The sequence below is a fragment of the Cydia splendana genome, chromosome 27 (genome assembly GCF_910591565.1).
Source record: "Cydia splendana chromosome 27, ilCydSple1.2, whole genome shotgun sequence".
Lineage (NCBI taxonomy): Eukaryota > Metazoa > Arthropoda > Insecta > Lepidoptera > Tortricidae > Cydia > Cydia splendana.
Window position 1 is genome coordinate 9,617,378 of NC_085986.1, and position 17,220 is coordinate 9,634,597.

A 17,220-nucleotide genomic window follows, 5' to 3' on the forward strand; every position below is an offset into this window, starting at 1 on the left:
GCTGAAAAATAAATTAGATAACCAGTATCAAACCAGTATGTATTTTAAAGAGTTTTATTTTGTGCTTACTGTGTTTATCAACAGTTACTCAAATTTAGCAAAATTAATAAAGATTAACACAACTTAAAATAATCAGCTGATTTATTTTTTAAACTGGTAATTACTGTAACATTCCATTACAAGCAGTTCAAACAGATGTATTTCGATAATTTAGTAGTTAAAAAATTAATTTACGGATTTTATATTGTCATAATGTATAAATACATTTAAGAAATTATATAAATTTTAAAAAATAACAATAACTGATATGGATATGTACTGAAACTATAGTTCTAGAAAAATGATTTACAAAATATAAAATTGCTCGCGTGCTTAAAACGAAACATAGCTGTCATGATGACAACCTAGCTTGTAAGCTGTCAGTTTCACTCTAATTTGTTACGAAAAAAACCTTATGTCCTAGTTAATAAAGTACAATTTACATGGCTAATTTAAGTATTTTCATATTTACTTGCATTGCACCAAGCTACTTCACATAGCACATGTTCACAGTAAAAATTAAAGGTTTCTTTGTGAAATTATGAACGAAAAGGCAATATACAAGCTGTGTAAAGACGAGGGGTGCTGCGACGCGTGTGCCCTGCGGTACTTGGGGCTGCATCATCCGCGAGTATACGAAAATGTGAAAGAGTCTGCGGAGAAGGTATCGGCGTTCATCCTTTTTTATAATTTTTATTGTACTTACTGTTCCAATTATAATTTTTGGAGGTATTCCTCAAGTTTAACTTATTTCCTTCCGATATCCGATATCGAAAAGGCGCTTCCGATAAATTCTGTCATGTCGGAGCACTCGGAGCCTCCCGTAAGCTGTTACACCGTTAATTTTTTTGTTAATTTGACCATGTTCCTAATTTTGGGGATCCATTTTGGGACAGAACCTTGTCTCTTCTCATATATACAGTCCTTCCCAGTTATTTCTTTAAACAAATCTTAACTGAAGACTTTTTTCACTCTGAAACAATACTCCCCAAAACTGCACCTTAGAAGAGCTTATGCATAACATTCCACATCATATTTGTTGCGCTCCTACCACTCAAGGGGAACCGGGACCGTACACCGCTAAACCAGTTGGCCTGTCTGCCGCGCCCCCGCCTCCTCTACACGCCTAGCGAACTATGTATAAAAAATATATTTGCGTGTATGAAGCTCATGTGCGCGTCATACAGGCAAATATATTTTTTATACATACAACCCAATTTTAAGTACCTATGTGTAACCTGAATTAGAAGCTTTTTTAAGTATCTGCGATTTTTATTTAATACTCAAGACTCCAAGCTTGAACATATTTGTAAATATTCCAGTATCAAGATGAACAAGATCAAACTTCCAATGAAGAGAATGGCACAGACAACGGTACCAACGGCGAGGCAGACAGTGCAGATTCTGAGCCGGAGGCTAAGCGGAGGCGAGGTGCGGTGTGCATGAGCTGCCTCGGTCTGCTGCAGCAGGGCACGTGGGACGACAGCTGCCGCATGGCCAAAGAGATACTGGATAAGAAAGGGTTGGTAATCTTTTATAGAAAACCTGTATATATACAAGACTTGCCTAATGACTAGAAAGTGAAGTCAGTCCAAGAAAAGTCTGCATCATTTTGATAGCACACGCAGTGCAAGTGTTATTTTAGGCATCAAACTTCTATGAAATTATGACGTATAAATAACACTTGCACTGTGTGTGTGTTATAAAAACCGTTGCAGACTTCTCTTGGTCTGACTCTAGAACCTATAGTATAATGTCAATTGCCTCAAAATTAAATAAGTTTGTAATTTATTCATTTGGTTATTCCCACTAGTTACCACCAAGTTGTTACCAGTGGTAACTACTGGGAATTTTTTTCCCACCTTTTACCACTGTGGTGACACAACACACAAGTCGATTAGTGTTTTAGTAAACTCCCTTAACCCGTGGAGCGCCCTAAACAGACACGTGTGCTGGTAACTAGTATAGGAGTTCCATACTACGGTAATTCTGGGGTGCTCCAGGGGTTAAAAGTGACCAAAAATATTGAAACAGTTTAACCGGTACTAGTACAAAAACTATATGTACTTAAGGATAAATTTAATAATCCATTTAGATGATTTTTCAAGTGATTTTATTAGGTAATTCAAAATAACTATTTATACTATTCATACCTACTGTTTTTATTAGTATTTAACACTAACAAAGTTTTGGTGGTAACTACTGGGAATAAAAATTCCCAGTAGTTAGTAGTTACCACTAACCCGAGTTGGTGGTAACTACTGGGAATTTTTATTCCCAGTAGTGACCAGTGGTAAAAGGTGGGAAAAAAATTCCCAGTGGTTACCACTGGTAAAAACTTGGTGGTAACTAGTGGGAATAACCCATTCATTTCTGCTACCTAAAGGTTATCTGGAAGAGATCTCTTTCTGGCAATAGTGTTGCTGTTTTCTTTCTGTATTGTTTTCTTTTATTGAGATGTGCTATAAAGAGTATTTCTAGATAGTTCTATAATAATATGTTTATATTCAGCGCCATTCATTTATTACGTAAGACGATAGGGGGAGAGGGGGTCGAACATATATTATTTTTTCTTACAAGGGGGATAAGGAGATGGTGTTCACAGTTCTTACGTAAGATCACAAAGATGTGTTTTTTTTTAAATTTCTATGAAATGATGTCATTTCAAAATAATACTTCCACACTCTAGGGGGCTGTCCATAAATTACGTCATCGATTTTTGACGATTTTTGACCCCCCCCCCCCCTATAATCATCCAAAAATCATGCTTCAAATGGCCCCATTTCCTCCTACTTCATGCTACCGTCATCCGATGTCCAGACCTCCCCCCGCCTAATTTGAAATGACGTAATTTATGAATAGCCCCTATACTATCAAACCCGGTGCAGAGTTAGCTTAAACGGGCTCCAGACTGGCTCCAGTACCTTTGTATTCGCATTTTTTCCTTTAGATTCTCACGTAATATATGGTAAAATAGGGGGGGGGGGGCTGACCCCCTCCCCCTATTGTTATTTTTTCTTACATAGGAGAGGAAGGGGGTCAAACCTAGCAAAAAGCTTTTTACGTAATAAATGAAGGGCGCCTTATTATAATTCACAGGTATGCCTGATTAATTCGCAGGTACGACTGCACAACGTTCGCCTGCGCGCTCTCCGCGCCCATCGCTGCCATCGTGCGGGAGAAATACATGCAACTAGCCATCAGAGACAAGTTCCCGGAGTATGACACAGGTGAACAATCCTCTTGGCTTACTTGTTTACTAGCTACGTCTGCACAACGTTCGCCTGCGCGCTGTCCGCGCCCATCGCTACCATCGTGCGGGAGAAATACATGCAACTAATAGTCATCAGAGACAAGTTCCCGGAGTATGACACAGGTGAACAATCCTCTTGGCTTACTTGTTTACTAGCTACGTCTGCACAACGTTCGCCTGCGCGCTGTCCGCGCCCATCGCTACCATCGTGCGGGAGAAATACATGCAACTAATAGTCATCAGAGACAAGTTCCCGGAGTATGACACAGGTGAACAATCCTCTTGGCTTACTTGTTTACTAGCTACGTCTGCACAACGTTCGCCTGCGCGCTGTCCGCGCCCATCGCTACCATCGTGCGGGAGAAATACATGCAACTAATAGTCATCAGAGACAAGTTCCCGGAGTATGACACAGGTGAACAATCCTCTTGGCTTACTTGTTTACTAGCTACGTCTGCACAACGTTCGCCTGCGCGCTGTCCGCGCCCATCGCTACCATCGTGCGGGAGAAATACATGCAACTTGCCATCAAACACAAGTTCCCGGAGTATGACACAGGTGAACAATGAACAATCCTCTTGGCTTACTTGTTTACTAGCTACGTCTGCACAACGTTCGCCTGCGCGCTGTCCGCGCCCATCGCTACCATCGTGCGGGAGAAATACATGCAACTTGCCATCAAACACAAGTTCCCGGAGTATGACACAGGTGAACAATGAACAATCCTCTTGGCTTACTTGTTTACTAGCTACGTCTGCACAACGTTCGCCTGCGCGCTGTCCGCGCCCATCGCTACCATCGTGCGGGAGAAATACATGCAACTAATAGTCATCAGAGACAAGTTCCCGGAGTATGACACAGGTGAACAATCCTCTTGGCTTACTTGTTTACTAGCTACGTCTGCACAACGTTCGCCTGCGCGCTGTCCGCGCCCATCGCTACCATCGTGCGGGAGAAATACATGCAACTAATAGTCATCAGAGACAAGTTCCCGGAGTATGACACAGGTGAACAATCCTCTTGGCTTACTTGTTTACTAGCTACGTCTGCACAACGTTCGCCTGCGCGCTGTCCGCGCCCATCGCTACCATCGTGCGGGAGAAATACATGCAACTTGCCATCAAACACAAGTTCCCGGAGTATGACACAGGTGAACAATGAACAATCCTCTTGGCTTACTTGTTTACTAGCTACGTCTGCACAACGTTCGCCTGCGCGCTGTCCGCGCCCATCGCTACCATCGTGCGGGAGAAATACATGCAACTTGCCATCAAACACAAGTTCCCGGAGTATGACACAGGTGAACAATGAACAATCCTCTTGGCTTACTTGTTTACTAGCTACGTCTGCACAACGTTCGCCTGCGCGCTGTCCGCGCCCATCGCTACCATCGTGCGGGAGAAATACATGCAACTTGCCATCAAACACAAGTTCCCGGAGTATGACACAGGTGAACAATGAACAATCCTCTTGGCTTACTTGTTTACTAGCTACGTCTGCACAACGTTCGCCTGCGCGCTGTCCGCGCCCATCGCCACCATCGTGCGGGAGAAATACATGCAACTAGCCATCAAACACAAGTTCCCGGAGTATGACACAGGTGAACAATGAACAATCCTCTTGGCTTACTTGTTTACTAGCTACGTCTGCACGACGTTCGCCTGCGCGCTGTCCGCGCCCATCGCCACCATCGTGCGGGAGAAATGCATGCAACTAGCCATCAGAAACAAGTTCCCGGAGTATGACACAGGTGAACAATGAACAATCCTCTTGGCTTACTTGTTTACTAGCTACGTCTGCACGACGTTCGCCTGCGCGCTGTCCGCGCCCATCGCTACCATCGTGCGGGAGAAATGCATGCAACTAGCCATCAGAGACAAGTTCCCGGAGTATGACACAGGTGAACAATGAACAATCCTCTTGGCTTACTTGTTTACTAGCTACGTCTGCACGACGTTCGCCTGCGCGCTGTCCGCGCCCATCGCCACCATCGTGCGGGAGAAATGCATGCAACTAGCCATCAGAAACAAGTTCCCGGAGTATGACACAGGTGAACAATGAACAATCCTCTTGGCTTACTTGTTTACTAGCTACGTCTGCACGACGTTCGCCTGCGCGCTGTCCGCGCCCATCGCTACCATCGTGCGGGAGAAATGCATGCAACTAGCCATCAGAGACAAGTTCCCGGAGTATGACACAGGTGAACAATGAACAATCCTCTTGGCTTACTTGTTTACTAGCTACGTCTACGGACAAGTGCGATACTTCTGATACGTTATGACTAAAGATTTTTGGTAACATTATCCGTCACACATGTCGTCAGCGCGTTACGTGTTACGCGTTACGCTGTCTCGAGTTTATCATTTTATCCCCACCTCAAAAAGTCCCCAGCGCCGCTGAAGAAGTTTTCACTTCAAAAACTTTATTTAGTGAACTTTTCTTTTTGTTCAGATCGCGTGACGTCACTGAAGGAAGCCTGGAAATGGTCCTTCGGCACCCGCCTGGCGAGCCACTTAGGCCTGGCCCTAGACTCGGGCGCCGTGTGTCCGCTGTTACTGACCCTACACTACGAGTACCCAGACGATGTTCAGGTAAATAATAAACTTACTTCACTTTATATAGTGTGACGTCATTGAAGGAAGCCTGGAAATGGTCCTTCGGCACCCGCCTGGCGAGCCACTTAGGCCTGGCCCTAGACTCGGGCGCCGTGTGTCCGCTGTTACTGACCCTACACTACGAGTACCCAGACGATGTTCAGGTAAATAATAAACTTACTTCACTTTATATAGTGTGACGTCACTGAAGGAAGCCTGGAAATGGTCCTTCGGCACCCGCCTGGCGAGCCACTTAGGCCTGGCCCTAGACTCGGGCGCCGTGTGTCCGCTGTTACTGACCCTACACTACGAGTACCCAGACGATGTTCAGGTAAATAATAAACTTACTTCACTTTATATAGTGTGACGTCACTGAAGGAAGCCTGGAAATGGTCCTTCGGCACCCGCCTGGCGAGCCACTTAGGCCTGGCCCTAGACTCGGGCGCCGTGTGTCCGCTGTTACTGACCCTACACTACGAGTACCCAGACGATGTTCAGGTAAATAATAAACTTACTTCACTTTATATAGTGTGACGTCACTGAAGGAAGCCTGGAAATGGTCCTTCGGCACCCGCCTGGCGAGCCACTTAGGCCTGGCCCTAGACTCGGGCGCCGTGTGTCCGCTGTTACTGACCCTACACTACGAGTACCCAGACGATGTTCAGGTAAATAATAAACTTACTTCACTTTATATAGTGTGACGTCATTGAAGGAAGCCTGGAAATGGTCCTTCGGCACCCGCCTGGCGAGCCACTTAGGCCTGGCCCTAGACTCGGGCGCCGTGTGTCCGCTGTTACTGACCCTACACTACGAGTACCCAGACGATGTTCAGGTAAATAATAGTTTTTTTTTTCCTATTTATAGTTCGTTTTTTTAGCATTCGATAAAAGGTAAACAATCTTGATGTGTATTTTTATTGAAAAACACTTTTGAAACATAAGTTACGGCAAATATGTAACAATAATTATGAATCATATACGATTATTTACATTCTTTTGCTTTCATAAATTAGTTACTGATTTTTAAAAAGCATTTTTCAATTAAAAGACACGTCAAGATCGCGTAGTCTTTCTCTAATGATAAATAAAAACTAACTATAGAAAAGTCATATATTTATATACTAGCCCAACATTCATCAAGAAAAGCGTACTCCGATCTTAAACGTCGACAACGCAAACGCAAACCCTCTGATGTTAAAGGTGTCCATGGACGAGGATATTTGCTTACCATCAGGCAATTCGTCTGCTCGTTTCGGCGGTCACGGAAGCGGTCGTCTCCTATCGCTTTAATAGGGAGTATTACTGCAATGTTCTGCCGCCAGAGTGCAGCACTAGTGCACATAGTAAACCATAGAGTAACTTATACATATTCGGCCTTAGTTTTATGACAAGTTTTCACTATGACATTGATGCATGAAGGCGGTTTGTTTACAGGTGGCCTACCGCGAAACGCGAAATTTCGTTATCTGCCTCTCTATTTAAGCAAGTGTGTGATAGAGAGGCAGAAACCAAACTTTCGATTTTCGTGTGGTTGTGCAAATGACGTCCTCTACGCAAAGTTTTGCGTAATATCACAAAATAAGTAATAGTATTATCATACAGAACGGCCACGCACCGCCCCGCCCCGACTCGCATTACCTCGCCCCGCGACATGAATCTGGCGGACTTCTGGCGTCCTCTCAGTAAAGCGACTTACCCACACATTCACAATGACGCGTGTACAGACGTGCCGCGCACACATATAAACGCAAATGATTTTTGATGTATGGCGTGTCCGCCCTGTGGTAATATTCCCTATTCTTCAATAAAAATATATTCAAATTAATGTTGAAATATACTTTTCACCTCAGCAGCTCGAACAAGGGTACTTTGCTTCTTAAAAACAGTGAGCAAAATGCGATTTTGCTCACTGAGTAATTTTGTCTCACTCAGTGAGCAAAATCGCATTTTGCTCACTAAGTGTCTCACTCAGTGAGCAAAATCGCATTTTGCTCACGGAGTGAGACAAAATGACATTCAAGTGACCTTTATAGTCAAATGTCATTTCAACAAGTTCGATATGTGGGTTCTATTATCTCTGTCCCTCTAGGTATGTTCTCACTGCTTAGGGTGAAAATTTTTGTGTACTACACGAGATCAAAGTTATTTACATCTCGTGCGCTTTTGAATCCCTTACTACGCTCAAGATTCTAAATTAGATTCACTCGCTACGCTCGTGAATCTATTATAGAATCTTTCGCTTGCACGGGACTCAAAATAAGCACTCGAAGAAATATCAAACTTTGATCTCTTGTTGTACAAATAACTATTATTTGCCAGGAACTAGAGGTCCTCAAAAGCATATCTCCCTCCTCGTTCGCCCCGCACAAGCGTCCCGCCGTCGATGTGACGCGGCGCGGCGCGGAGCTAGCGTTAGAGGCGGCGACGTTGCCGCAGCTGCGGCTGCAGGCGCCGGCCGCCGCCGCCCGCGCGGTCGCGTGCGCGGCCGCCAGGGCGCCGCTGTATATCGGGGGACGGTGAGAACACCTAGATAGTAGGTTATTTTTAGTAAAACACTGTGGGGAAATCGGCAACTACTTATAAAGAAAATATTTATTTACAACATCGTTACAGGTCGGTTTGTAAATTTACATTCAAAGAATAATAATATTACAAATAATTTTTGTGTAATTATATCATTAACCTTAATGTAATGTAGATATACGATATACAGAATGTAGAAGAAAAGTGTATTTGTGACAATAAAAAAAATCATTTCATATTTAATCATTCCTTTCCTGTTATACAGTCACCTGCAATAATATGTTTCACAACGAAGGCAGTAAAATGTCTGACACGATCTTATTTGTAGAGCCATAAGAGCGAGTCACATATTTTTGCGGCCTTCGAAGAGTAACATATTATTGCAGGTGACTGTACCAACTTATATATCTCTGGTTGACCTAACGGTTGGTTGACATTACACCGCTGTATATTTGCTCCATTAGTACCGGTTGGAAGCGACCCGCATCCAGCGTCCTCCGGCGACCTTAACAAGTTCGTCTGTCCATCTTGTACAATAAGCCGTAAAATTGCTACAGGTATATAAAGCTGTCGCGGCAGCTGCCCCAGACCCCGTGGCTGGTGCGGGGGCAGAGGATGATGGAGTCATCCGTGCAAGAAATCATCTTCCACCCCATCGCCGACGTGTACAAGTAAGACTGTTGTTCATGTGACCAGCTGACGGCCTTTCCACAAATACCATCGCCCACAATGTTAACTGTCCATTGGTGGACCTTATTACAAAAGGTATAACGTCCACCGAAGGGGCTGTTCATAAATTACGTCATCTAGTGTTGTCGATTTTCGACCCCCCCCCCCCCTAAAATCATCTAAAAATCATGCTTCGAAGGACCCCGTTTCCTCTTACGTCATGCTACCATCATCCGATGTCCAGACCCCCCCCCCCCCCCCAATTTGAAATGACTTAATTTATGAATAGCCCCTAAGCGCCACTTGCACCATCACACTAACTAATTAACCTGTTAAACCGTTAACCCAATGTCAAATTGTACCGGTAACCATGGTAACGCCAGATTTAACCGGTTAACCCCGGGTTAGACCCTAAGAGTGTTGCTGTTTGTATGAAAGGCAACATGTTCGGACACCTGATATGGGACGATAGCTTTTTGTAAACATTAAGGTAGGATTAAAGAGACGAGACTGACTAGAATTACAAATGAGCCAAGTATATAACAATGCGTCGTATAAAAGATATAATAGGTACCTACGTATAAGATAAATAAACTCTTAGAAAAAAACGTGCCCCGGAAATCAAGAAAACCGGACAAGTGCGAGTCGGACTCGCCCACCGAGGGTTCTGTACTTTTTAGTATTTGCATGTAGTTATAGCGGCAACAGAACCTACTACAGAACAGAACTATCACGGTTCATGAGATACAGCCTGGTGACAGTGGTGACAGACAGACGGACAGCGACAGCGGAGTCTTAGTAATAGGGTCCCGTTTTTACCCTTTGGATACGGAACCCTAAAAATGTATGCTCGAAAAGATGGTGGCATACCGTTGGCCTATACTCGTGGAGATGGCGAGACCTTTTGATATTTAACAATTTAAACACATCAGTGAAAGAACAAGGATCAAAGTCAAAAGTTTTAATCCTGTGTCGAAAGATGGCAGTATTGTAACTACAACTTTGACAATACGCCTCTATACTAAATTCTCTTTAGTCCTATGAGGGAATTAAAAGCCTGGCCCAAGAAAGAAAGGATTGTCGATTACATTACTCCACCGACAATTTAATCATAATGATTATGCCTGACAGAAAGACGGACAGCCGGCCGGTGGAGGCTAAGTAATAGGATAAGGGCTCATTTAGACGATGCGAGTTTCATTACACTGCGGGTTTTGATCGGTCGGTTGAATTGGACGTAACCAACAGTCCGCAATGTAACTAAAATCCCATGCGAGTTCGCGAGCCGTCTAAATGGTTGGTCTCATACTTTGTACATACCCTATTTCTGTGTCTAAATCCTGTGTGTTACTGTTTTTCGTCCCAAATAAATATAATTTTAATACGGATGCAATTGTCCTTAAATTAAAACTCGAAATAAATTCATTTTAATAGTTTGGCGCCTGAAGAGATGGAGCACCGCCTTAAGTTCGTGTCGGCGGGACGAGAGGACGTCGACGTGCGGTGCCTGGGCGAGGGGCGGCCCTTCGCGATAGAGGTGAGGCCTGCGAGTGTTTCTCGATGGACTACAGTACAGGCGGCCTAGCCATAGGTCACAGAATAAATAATAGTACTAGGTACAGAAGACTCACTCTCTAACACAACGCGTCTGTTACGATCAGCACAGATATGGCCGCTAGGTGGAGACAGCGCCACGCGCAGCTTATGGCTAGCCACCAAAATTGGTGTGGAACGGATGTACTTTTAGCTACCTGTAGCAAAGCGTCGAAATCGCGGGGTGAGTCACGCCTGCCAAGGTGACGATCGCTTGCGCTTCGCCATCGAATCGCTTTGTGTCTCTCTATCACTCTTCCATATTAGTGTGGCAGTGACAGTTGCGTTTCGTTCGCTACGTAGCGTTAGCGATTGGCATGTTACCTACGAATCCAGGTCTTTCGAAACCGATACAGGGTTTTAGGGGTCGGCCGTCCATTAATTACATAACATCACGTAGGGTTCCGGACCCAAAGGATAAAACGGGACCCTATTATTAAAGACTCCGCTGTCCGTCCGTCTGTCACCAGGCTGTATCTCATGAACCGTGATAGCTAGACAGTTGAAATTTTCACAGATTATGTATTTCTGTTGCCGCTATAACAACAAATACTAAAAACAGAATAAAATAAATATTTAAGTTGGGCTTCCATACAACAAACGTGATTTTGCCGTTTTTTTCGTAATGGTACGGAACCCTTCGTGTGCGAGTCCGACTCGTACTTGACCGGTTTTTTTTAAACCCCCTTCCCTCTTGTCACACTTTCATAGGAAAAAGATAGGTCGTTAATACCTAGGGGCTATTCATAAATTACGTCATTTCAAATTAGGGGGGGGGGGGGGGTCTGGACATCGGATGACGGTAGCATGAAGTAGGAGGAAATGGGGTCATTTGAAGCATGATTTTTGGATGATTATGGGGGGGGGGGGGTCCAAAATCGTCAAAAATCGATGACGTAATTTATGGACAGCCCCCTACGTACTTTCACACTTGGTCATTTTACCTGTTTTGTTATAATTTATGTTACATGTAATATGAACATTAATATGAGAGCAAACCCTCAGATCTCGGACCCGCGACGCGAGTTGACTAAAGAAGAATTGGCACGAGCGTGCGAGCAGATCTCGACTAGCGGGTCGGTGGTCGTCAAACATATGGTGCACGTTACCAAGTGAGTACAGACATTAGGGTTGTTCACGTTTGTATAGGAAAAATTCAAACTCTAGCTAGAAGAAGCGGCACCCTCTCATTTTATTACACTTGTTCTGTTGACTAAATATGCCAAGTTCTGTAATCTTATCTCAACTACAAGGGGGTGCTCAAACACTTTGAAAATTTTCAAAGTTGTATGAAATCCAAAAAAATCAAGTTATTATTTTTTTGACTTTTATGTAAGTAGTAGTTTTCACATTATTTGAAAGTGTGATTTAAAAGTTATTTGGTGAAAAACCATTTTTATTTCTAATTTTTATGTTTTTTTTAGGTGATATTCTAAAAATCTTACTTTTGAAAAAATATAAAAAATAGAAATAAAAATGTTGTTCTACTTAAAAACTTAGAAATCACACGTGCAAATAATGATAAGATACTGAAATACGTGAAATAATAAAATACTTAAATAAAATTCTGAATAATAAATACTTGTTTTTTTTTTTTTGGTTTTCATACAACGTACAAAATTTTCAAAGTTGAGATAATTACGAGACTTGGTATATTTTATCAGCATGATAAGTGTAACAAAAAAAGGGGGTGCCCCGTCGGAAAATAAAAAAAAATGTTTTTTGAACCACCCTAACAGACATGAACCCGACACGCGAGTTCAATTGGCGAGAGCGCGAGCATTTTTGCCCAAACTGTAATAAAGACCTTCGCCCAAACTCGGACGATAAATTTTCTACAAAAAAATAATTACATATGTGCCATTTTCAACCAAAAGGGTACTTATTGTCAGTTGTCAAGAAGGCGCTATTTCCATGTAGTTTCAATTTGAAATCAACCTTATCTGAAGATGTCTCGTAGAGGCGGTTATGGATGCTCTGACATCGAACATACAGGAGGAGGCACCTTGGTGTATGCTGTTTGCCGACGACATTGTTCTTGTCGGAGAAAATGCACTTGAGGTCCAGAGCAGGCTGGGAAAATGGCAAGAAAAGCTGGAAAGTGTGGGACTCAAAATAAGCAGAACCAAAACGGAGCACATGTTCTGCGATTTCGGTGGTCTATCCAGTTTTTCCCATATTGCCTTAGATGGTGTATCCCTACCAGTCTGCTCTGACTTCCGGTACCTTGGGTCATTGATCCAAAGTGACGGAAACATCGACCGAGACGTGAAAAATAGAATAAATGTGGGATGGATGAAATGGCGACAGGTCTCTGGAACAACTTGCGATCCACGAATGCCCCTTAAACTTAAGGGGAAAATATACAGAACGATCGTGAGACCTGTTGTAATGTATGGATCAGAATGCTGGGCGTCGAAAGTAGCGGATGAAAGAAGAGTGCACGCAGCGGAAATGAGAATGCTGAGATGGATGTGTGGAGTGACGAGAAAGGATCGTATTAAGAATGAGTATATAAGAGGAAGTTTGAAAGTAGCTCCAGTAACGGAGAAAATGAGGAGTACTAGGTTAGCGTGGTATGGGCATGTAATGAGGAGGGATGAATGCCATATAGGCAAAAGAATGTTAGGGATGAATGTTGATGGACGGAGAGCGTATGGTAGACCCAAAAAACGATGGATGGATTGTGTGAAAGAGGATATGAGAAAGAAAGGAGTGAGTGCTGAGGAGACGAAAGACAGAGGAGAATGGAAGAGAAAAACATGTTGTGCCGACCCCACATAACGTGGGATAAGGGCAGGGGAAAGAAGAAGTCTCGTAGAGGCGAAACACGTGTCGAGTATTGTTCTTTTGGTGGTGGTTTGTTATATTTACTTGCGTATTTATTCTTGCGGCGGGAGGGTGGGAACATTAATTGCATGTAAAAATATATACCTACATACAAACATGAACGCTGAAAACAATACACTCTTTTTTTGGGCAGTCGTGTATAAAATACGCAAGTAAGTATAACGGGTTAGCGCTGATTGACTAGCACGTTATCTTTTCGCGGATTAGCAAAGTAATATTTTTGGTTATAATTAAACTTATCGACAACCGACACTGTGGTACCTTTTGGTTGACAACGTCACATATATTCTTTTAAAAGCTGTATATCTGTTTCAGAGATGACTTGACGGAACTGAAGAGGGGCGAGGAGAGCAAGTGCAAGGAGTACGAGGCCCTTTGCATCAAACTCACACACTCCGACTCCGACGAGGTAAACCAACAACAAATTGTCATAAATAATATACGCAACGTCCAGCGGCAGATTTACGATTTCAAATGCGAATCATTTTCGAGCGCGAAATGCGAAGAAAAAAAACCGACCAAGTGGGAAACGGACTCGCGCATGAAGGGTTCCGTACCATTACGCAAAAATCGGCAAAAAAAAAACAAGTTTGTTGTATGGGAGCCCCACTTAAATATTTATTATATTCTGTGTTTAGTATTTGTTGTTATAGCGGCAACAGAAATACGTCATTTGTGAAAATTTCAACTGCCTAGCTATCACGGTTCATGAGATACAGCCTGGTGACAGACAGACGGATAGACGGACAGTGGAGTCTTAGTAATAGGGTCCCGTTTGAGTATGGAACCCTAGACAGTTGAAATTTTCACAGATGATGTATTTCTGTTGCCGCCATAACAAATACTAAAAAGTACGGAACCCTCGGTGGGCTAGTCCGACTCGCACTTGTCCGGTTTTTTTTAATTTGCCGCTTATTTCTACTTGAGAGAAATGGCTTGACAGACTATACTAACACGGATGATGTTTTAGCCGGCGTCGCCCGACGCGCCGGTGGTCGTGACGGAGGCCGACATCGCGAGGATCAACAGCTACACCAACACCGAAGGGACCGGAGGTACGTGTCTACAACAATAATACATACATACATATAATTACGCCTATTTCCCGGAGGGGTAGGCAGAGCCCACGGATTTCCACTTATCCTGACATACCTCTTTCGATTCCTTCACTTTCATAACATTCCTCATACACGCTCGCCGGTTTAGGGTGCTCTTGACCTGGCCTTTCTTCAGGATTTCCCCGATCTGATCAGAGAAGGTCCGCCGGGGTCTACCGCTTCCAATTCCCACTTCATAAACAATAATACATTTAAATTTAAAAGTGGAAAAATTACGATACTCCAGCGCGCTGCCATCTGAGCCAGCAAGACCTCATCCATAGCCAGCAAATCTTTACACCATATGGGTCAAGTATAGATCCAGAGGCCGTGAGTTCAAGTCTCACCTAAGACAATTTTTTCCACTTTTAAATTTATTTTAAGCTTAATAGCATCGTTCGCAGACGTTTCTGCTTGTTAAAAATTAAAATAATACATTTATTTGCCGAGAAGGACAAGTCCAGCAAGTACACTTATCTCGTAGCCAGAATTATTCACCAGCAGCTTGCTCTCCTATACGGCCTTGTGGACCGTGAAGTGCCGCACTGCAAGTACTCACCTGCGACAGTTTTCAAAAATGGTCGTGCCACGCTCTAATGGGATCGATCTATCATCACTGACAGGACTATTGTAACCAATAAGCCTGACATTGTGCTGATAGATCGATCGCAACGTCGGGTCGTATTCGTCGACGTCACCATCCCCCATGATGAGAATCTCGTGAAGGCCGAGAAGGACAAGTCCAGCAAGTACCTAGACTTAGCTCACGAGATAACCGCCATGTGGGATGTTGATTCGACCATCATTGTTCCGATAGTCGTTGCGGCAAACGGTCTGATAGCGAAGAGTCTCGACCAACATCTTGAGAGACTCTCGCTCGGTGGCTGGATCAAGACTCAGATGCAGAAGGCGGTTGCTCATTCTGCGGCCCTGACTACCGGCAGCTTGGCTGTTTAAGGCAAGAAAGGAGGCTAACAACACGCACAACTTCTGATAGATTGACATATAAGTTCGCCTTTTGTCGGCCAAAGATAAAAATATAAAAGAATTCTAACAATCTTAGTGCGAAATAATATATTTAGTGATAATTTTATTGTTCGCAGATGACAATACGAACGGCACGGACGGCACGGACGCGCCGTCCAGCACGGACGTCCGTATTAGTCTCGTGCAGAAGACGCCGCTGCGCGTGCTGCACCGCCGCCCGCTGCTGGCGCGCACGCGCGCTATACTCGCGCTACAAGCGCACAGCGTACCAGGTTGGTGTTACTCTACGCACACAGTATTGATGCTATATAAGAATACGGAAGGCACTGACGTCCGTATCCGGCTAGACCAGAAGACACCGCTGCGCGTGCTGCACCGCCGGCCGCTGCTGGCGCGGACGCGCGCTATCCTCGCGCTGCAAGCACATAGCGTACCAGGTTGATGCTATTTTGAAATTTGAAAACTGTCGGCGCGATCAACCTTCCGTACAAATTTTGGATTTCTCGTTTCTCGACTTTTATTTAACTATCAGTGTATGTAAGCTAAATCAGATCCACTTTCCATTATTTGATTTAGTTGATATACTCGTATGTTACCTATTATAAACCAACGAAACCTCATTGTGTTTGGGTTTATTAGAATTTACTCGATGATTAATTGCCTGTTCAAAGAAAAGTACAGGCAACGATGAAAACTTGTATGAAACATTAAATTTCTGACAGAAAATTATCCTACTGAGAAATCGGTTACCGGAATAAATACATGCAACTTTTGTGGCAGATCACCCATCCCTGTTCCGCCTGAGCATCCGAACCAGCGCGGGCACGTACGTGAAGGAGTGGTGCCACGGCGAGCTCGGCCGCACGGCGCCGTCGCTGCGCACCGCGCTGTGCGCCCGCGCAGACATCCTGGCGCTCGACGTGGCGGCCGTGCTGCTGCCGTGGCCGCCACGACACTGACCGATGGGGGATGGTGGCGGCCGCGACACTGATCGATGGGGGAAGGGGGCCGCCACGACACTGATCGATGGGGGAAGGGGGCCGCCACGACACTGACCGATGGGGGATGGTGGCGGCCGCGACACTGATCGATGGGGGAAGGGGGCCGCCACGACACTGATCGATGGGGGAAGGGGGCCGCCACGACACTGACCGATGGGGGATGGTGGCGGCCGCGACACTGATCGATGGGGGAAGGGGGCCGCCACGACACTGATCGATGGGGGAAGGGGGCCGCCACGACACTGATCGATGGGGGAAGGGGGCCGCCACGACACTGATCGATGGGGGATGGTGGCGGCCGCGACACTGATCGATGGGGGAAGGGGGCCGCCACGACACTGACCGATGGGGGATGGTGGCGGCCGCGACACTGATCGATGGGGGAAGGGGGCCGCCACGACACTGATCGATGGGGGAAGGGGGCCGCCACGACACTGATCGATGGGGGAAGGGGGCCGCCACGACACTGATCGATGGGGGATGGTGGCGGCCGCGACACTGATCGATGGGGGAAGGGGGCCGCCACGACACTGATCGATGGGGGAAGGGGGCCGCCACGACACTGATCGATGGGGGAAGGGGGCCGCCACGACACTGATCGATGGGGGATGGTGG

The 17,220-nt window shown here is 44.9% G+C and overlaps 1 protein-coding gene and 1 long non-coding RNA gene across 2 annotated transcripts in view; one reads left to right on the plus strand and one right to left on the minus strand.

The window, feature by feature from the left end:
- The window catches only part of LOC134803834 (uncharacterized), a 103,878-nt gene that overhangs the window by 84,415 nt on the left and 2,243 nt on the right, over positions 1-17,220 (minus strand). The window lies entirely within an intron of this gene.
- LOC134803631 (tRNA pseudouridine synthase Pus10) lies at positions 535-16,585 on the plus strand. The gene is made up of 12 exons (XM_063776414.1): positions 535-703; positions 1,362-1,561; positions 3,160-3,269; positions 5,744-5,883; positions 8,205-8,401; positions 8,966-9,079; positions 10,512-10,614; positions 11,676-11,782; positions 13,836-13,929; positions 14,491-14,575; positions 15,721-16,041; positions 16,385-16,585. The coding sequence occupies exons 1-12, from the start codon at positions 581-583 to the stop codon at positions 16,561-16,563; spliced, it is 1,773 nt and encodes a 590-aa protein (XP_063632484.1). The 5' UTR covers positions 535-580; the 3' UTR covers positions 16,564-16,585.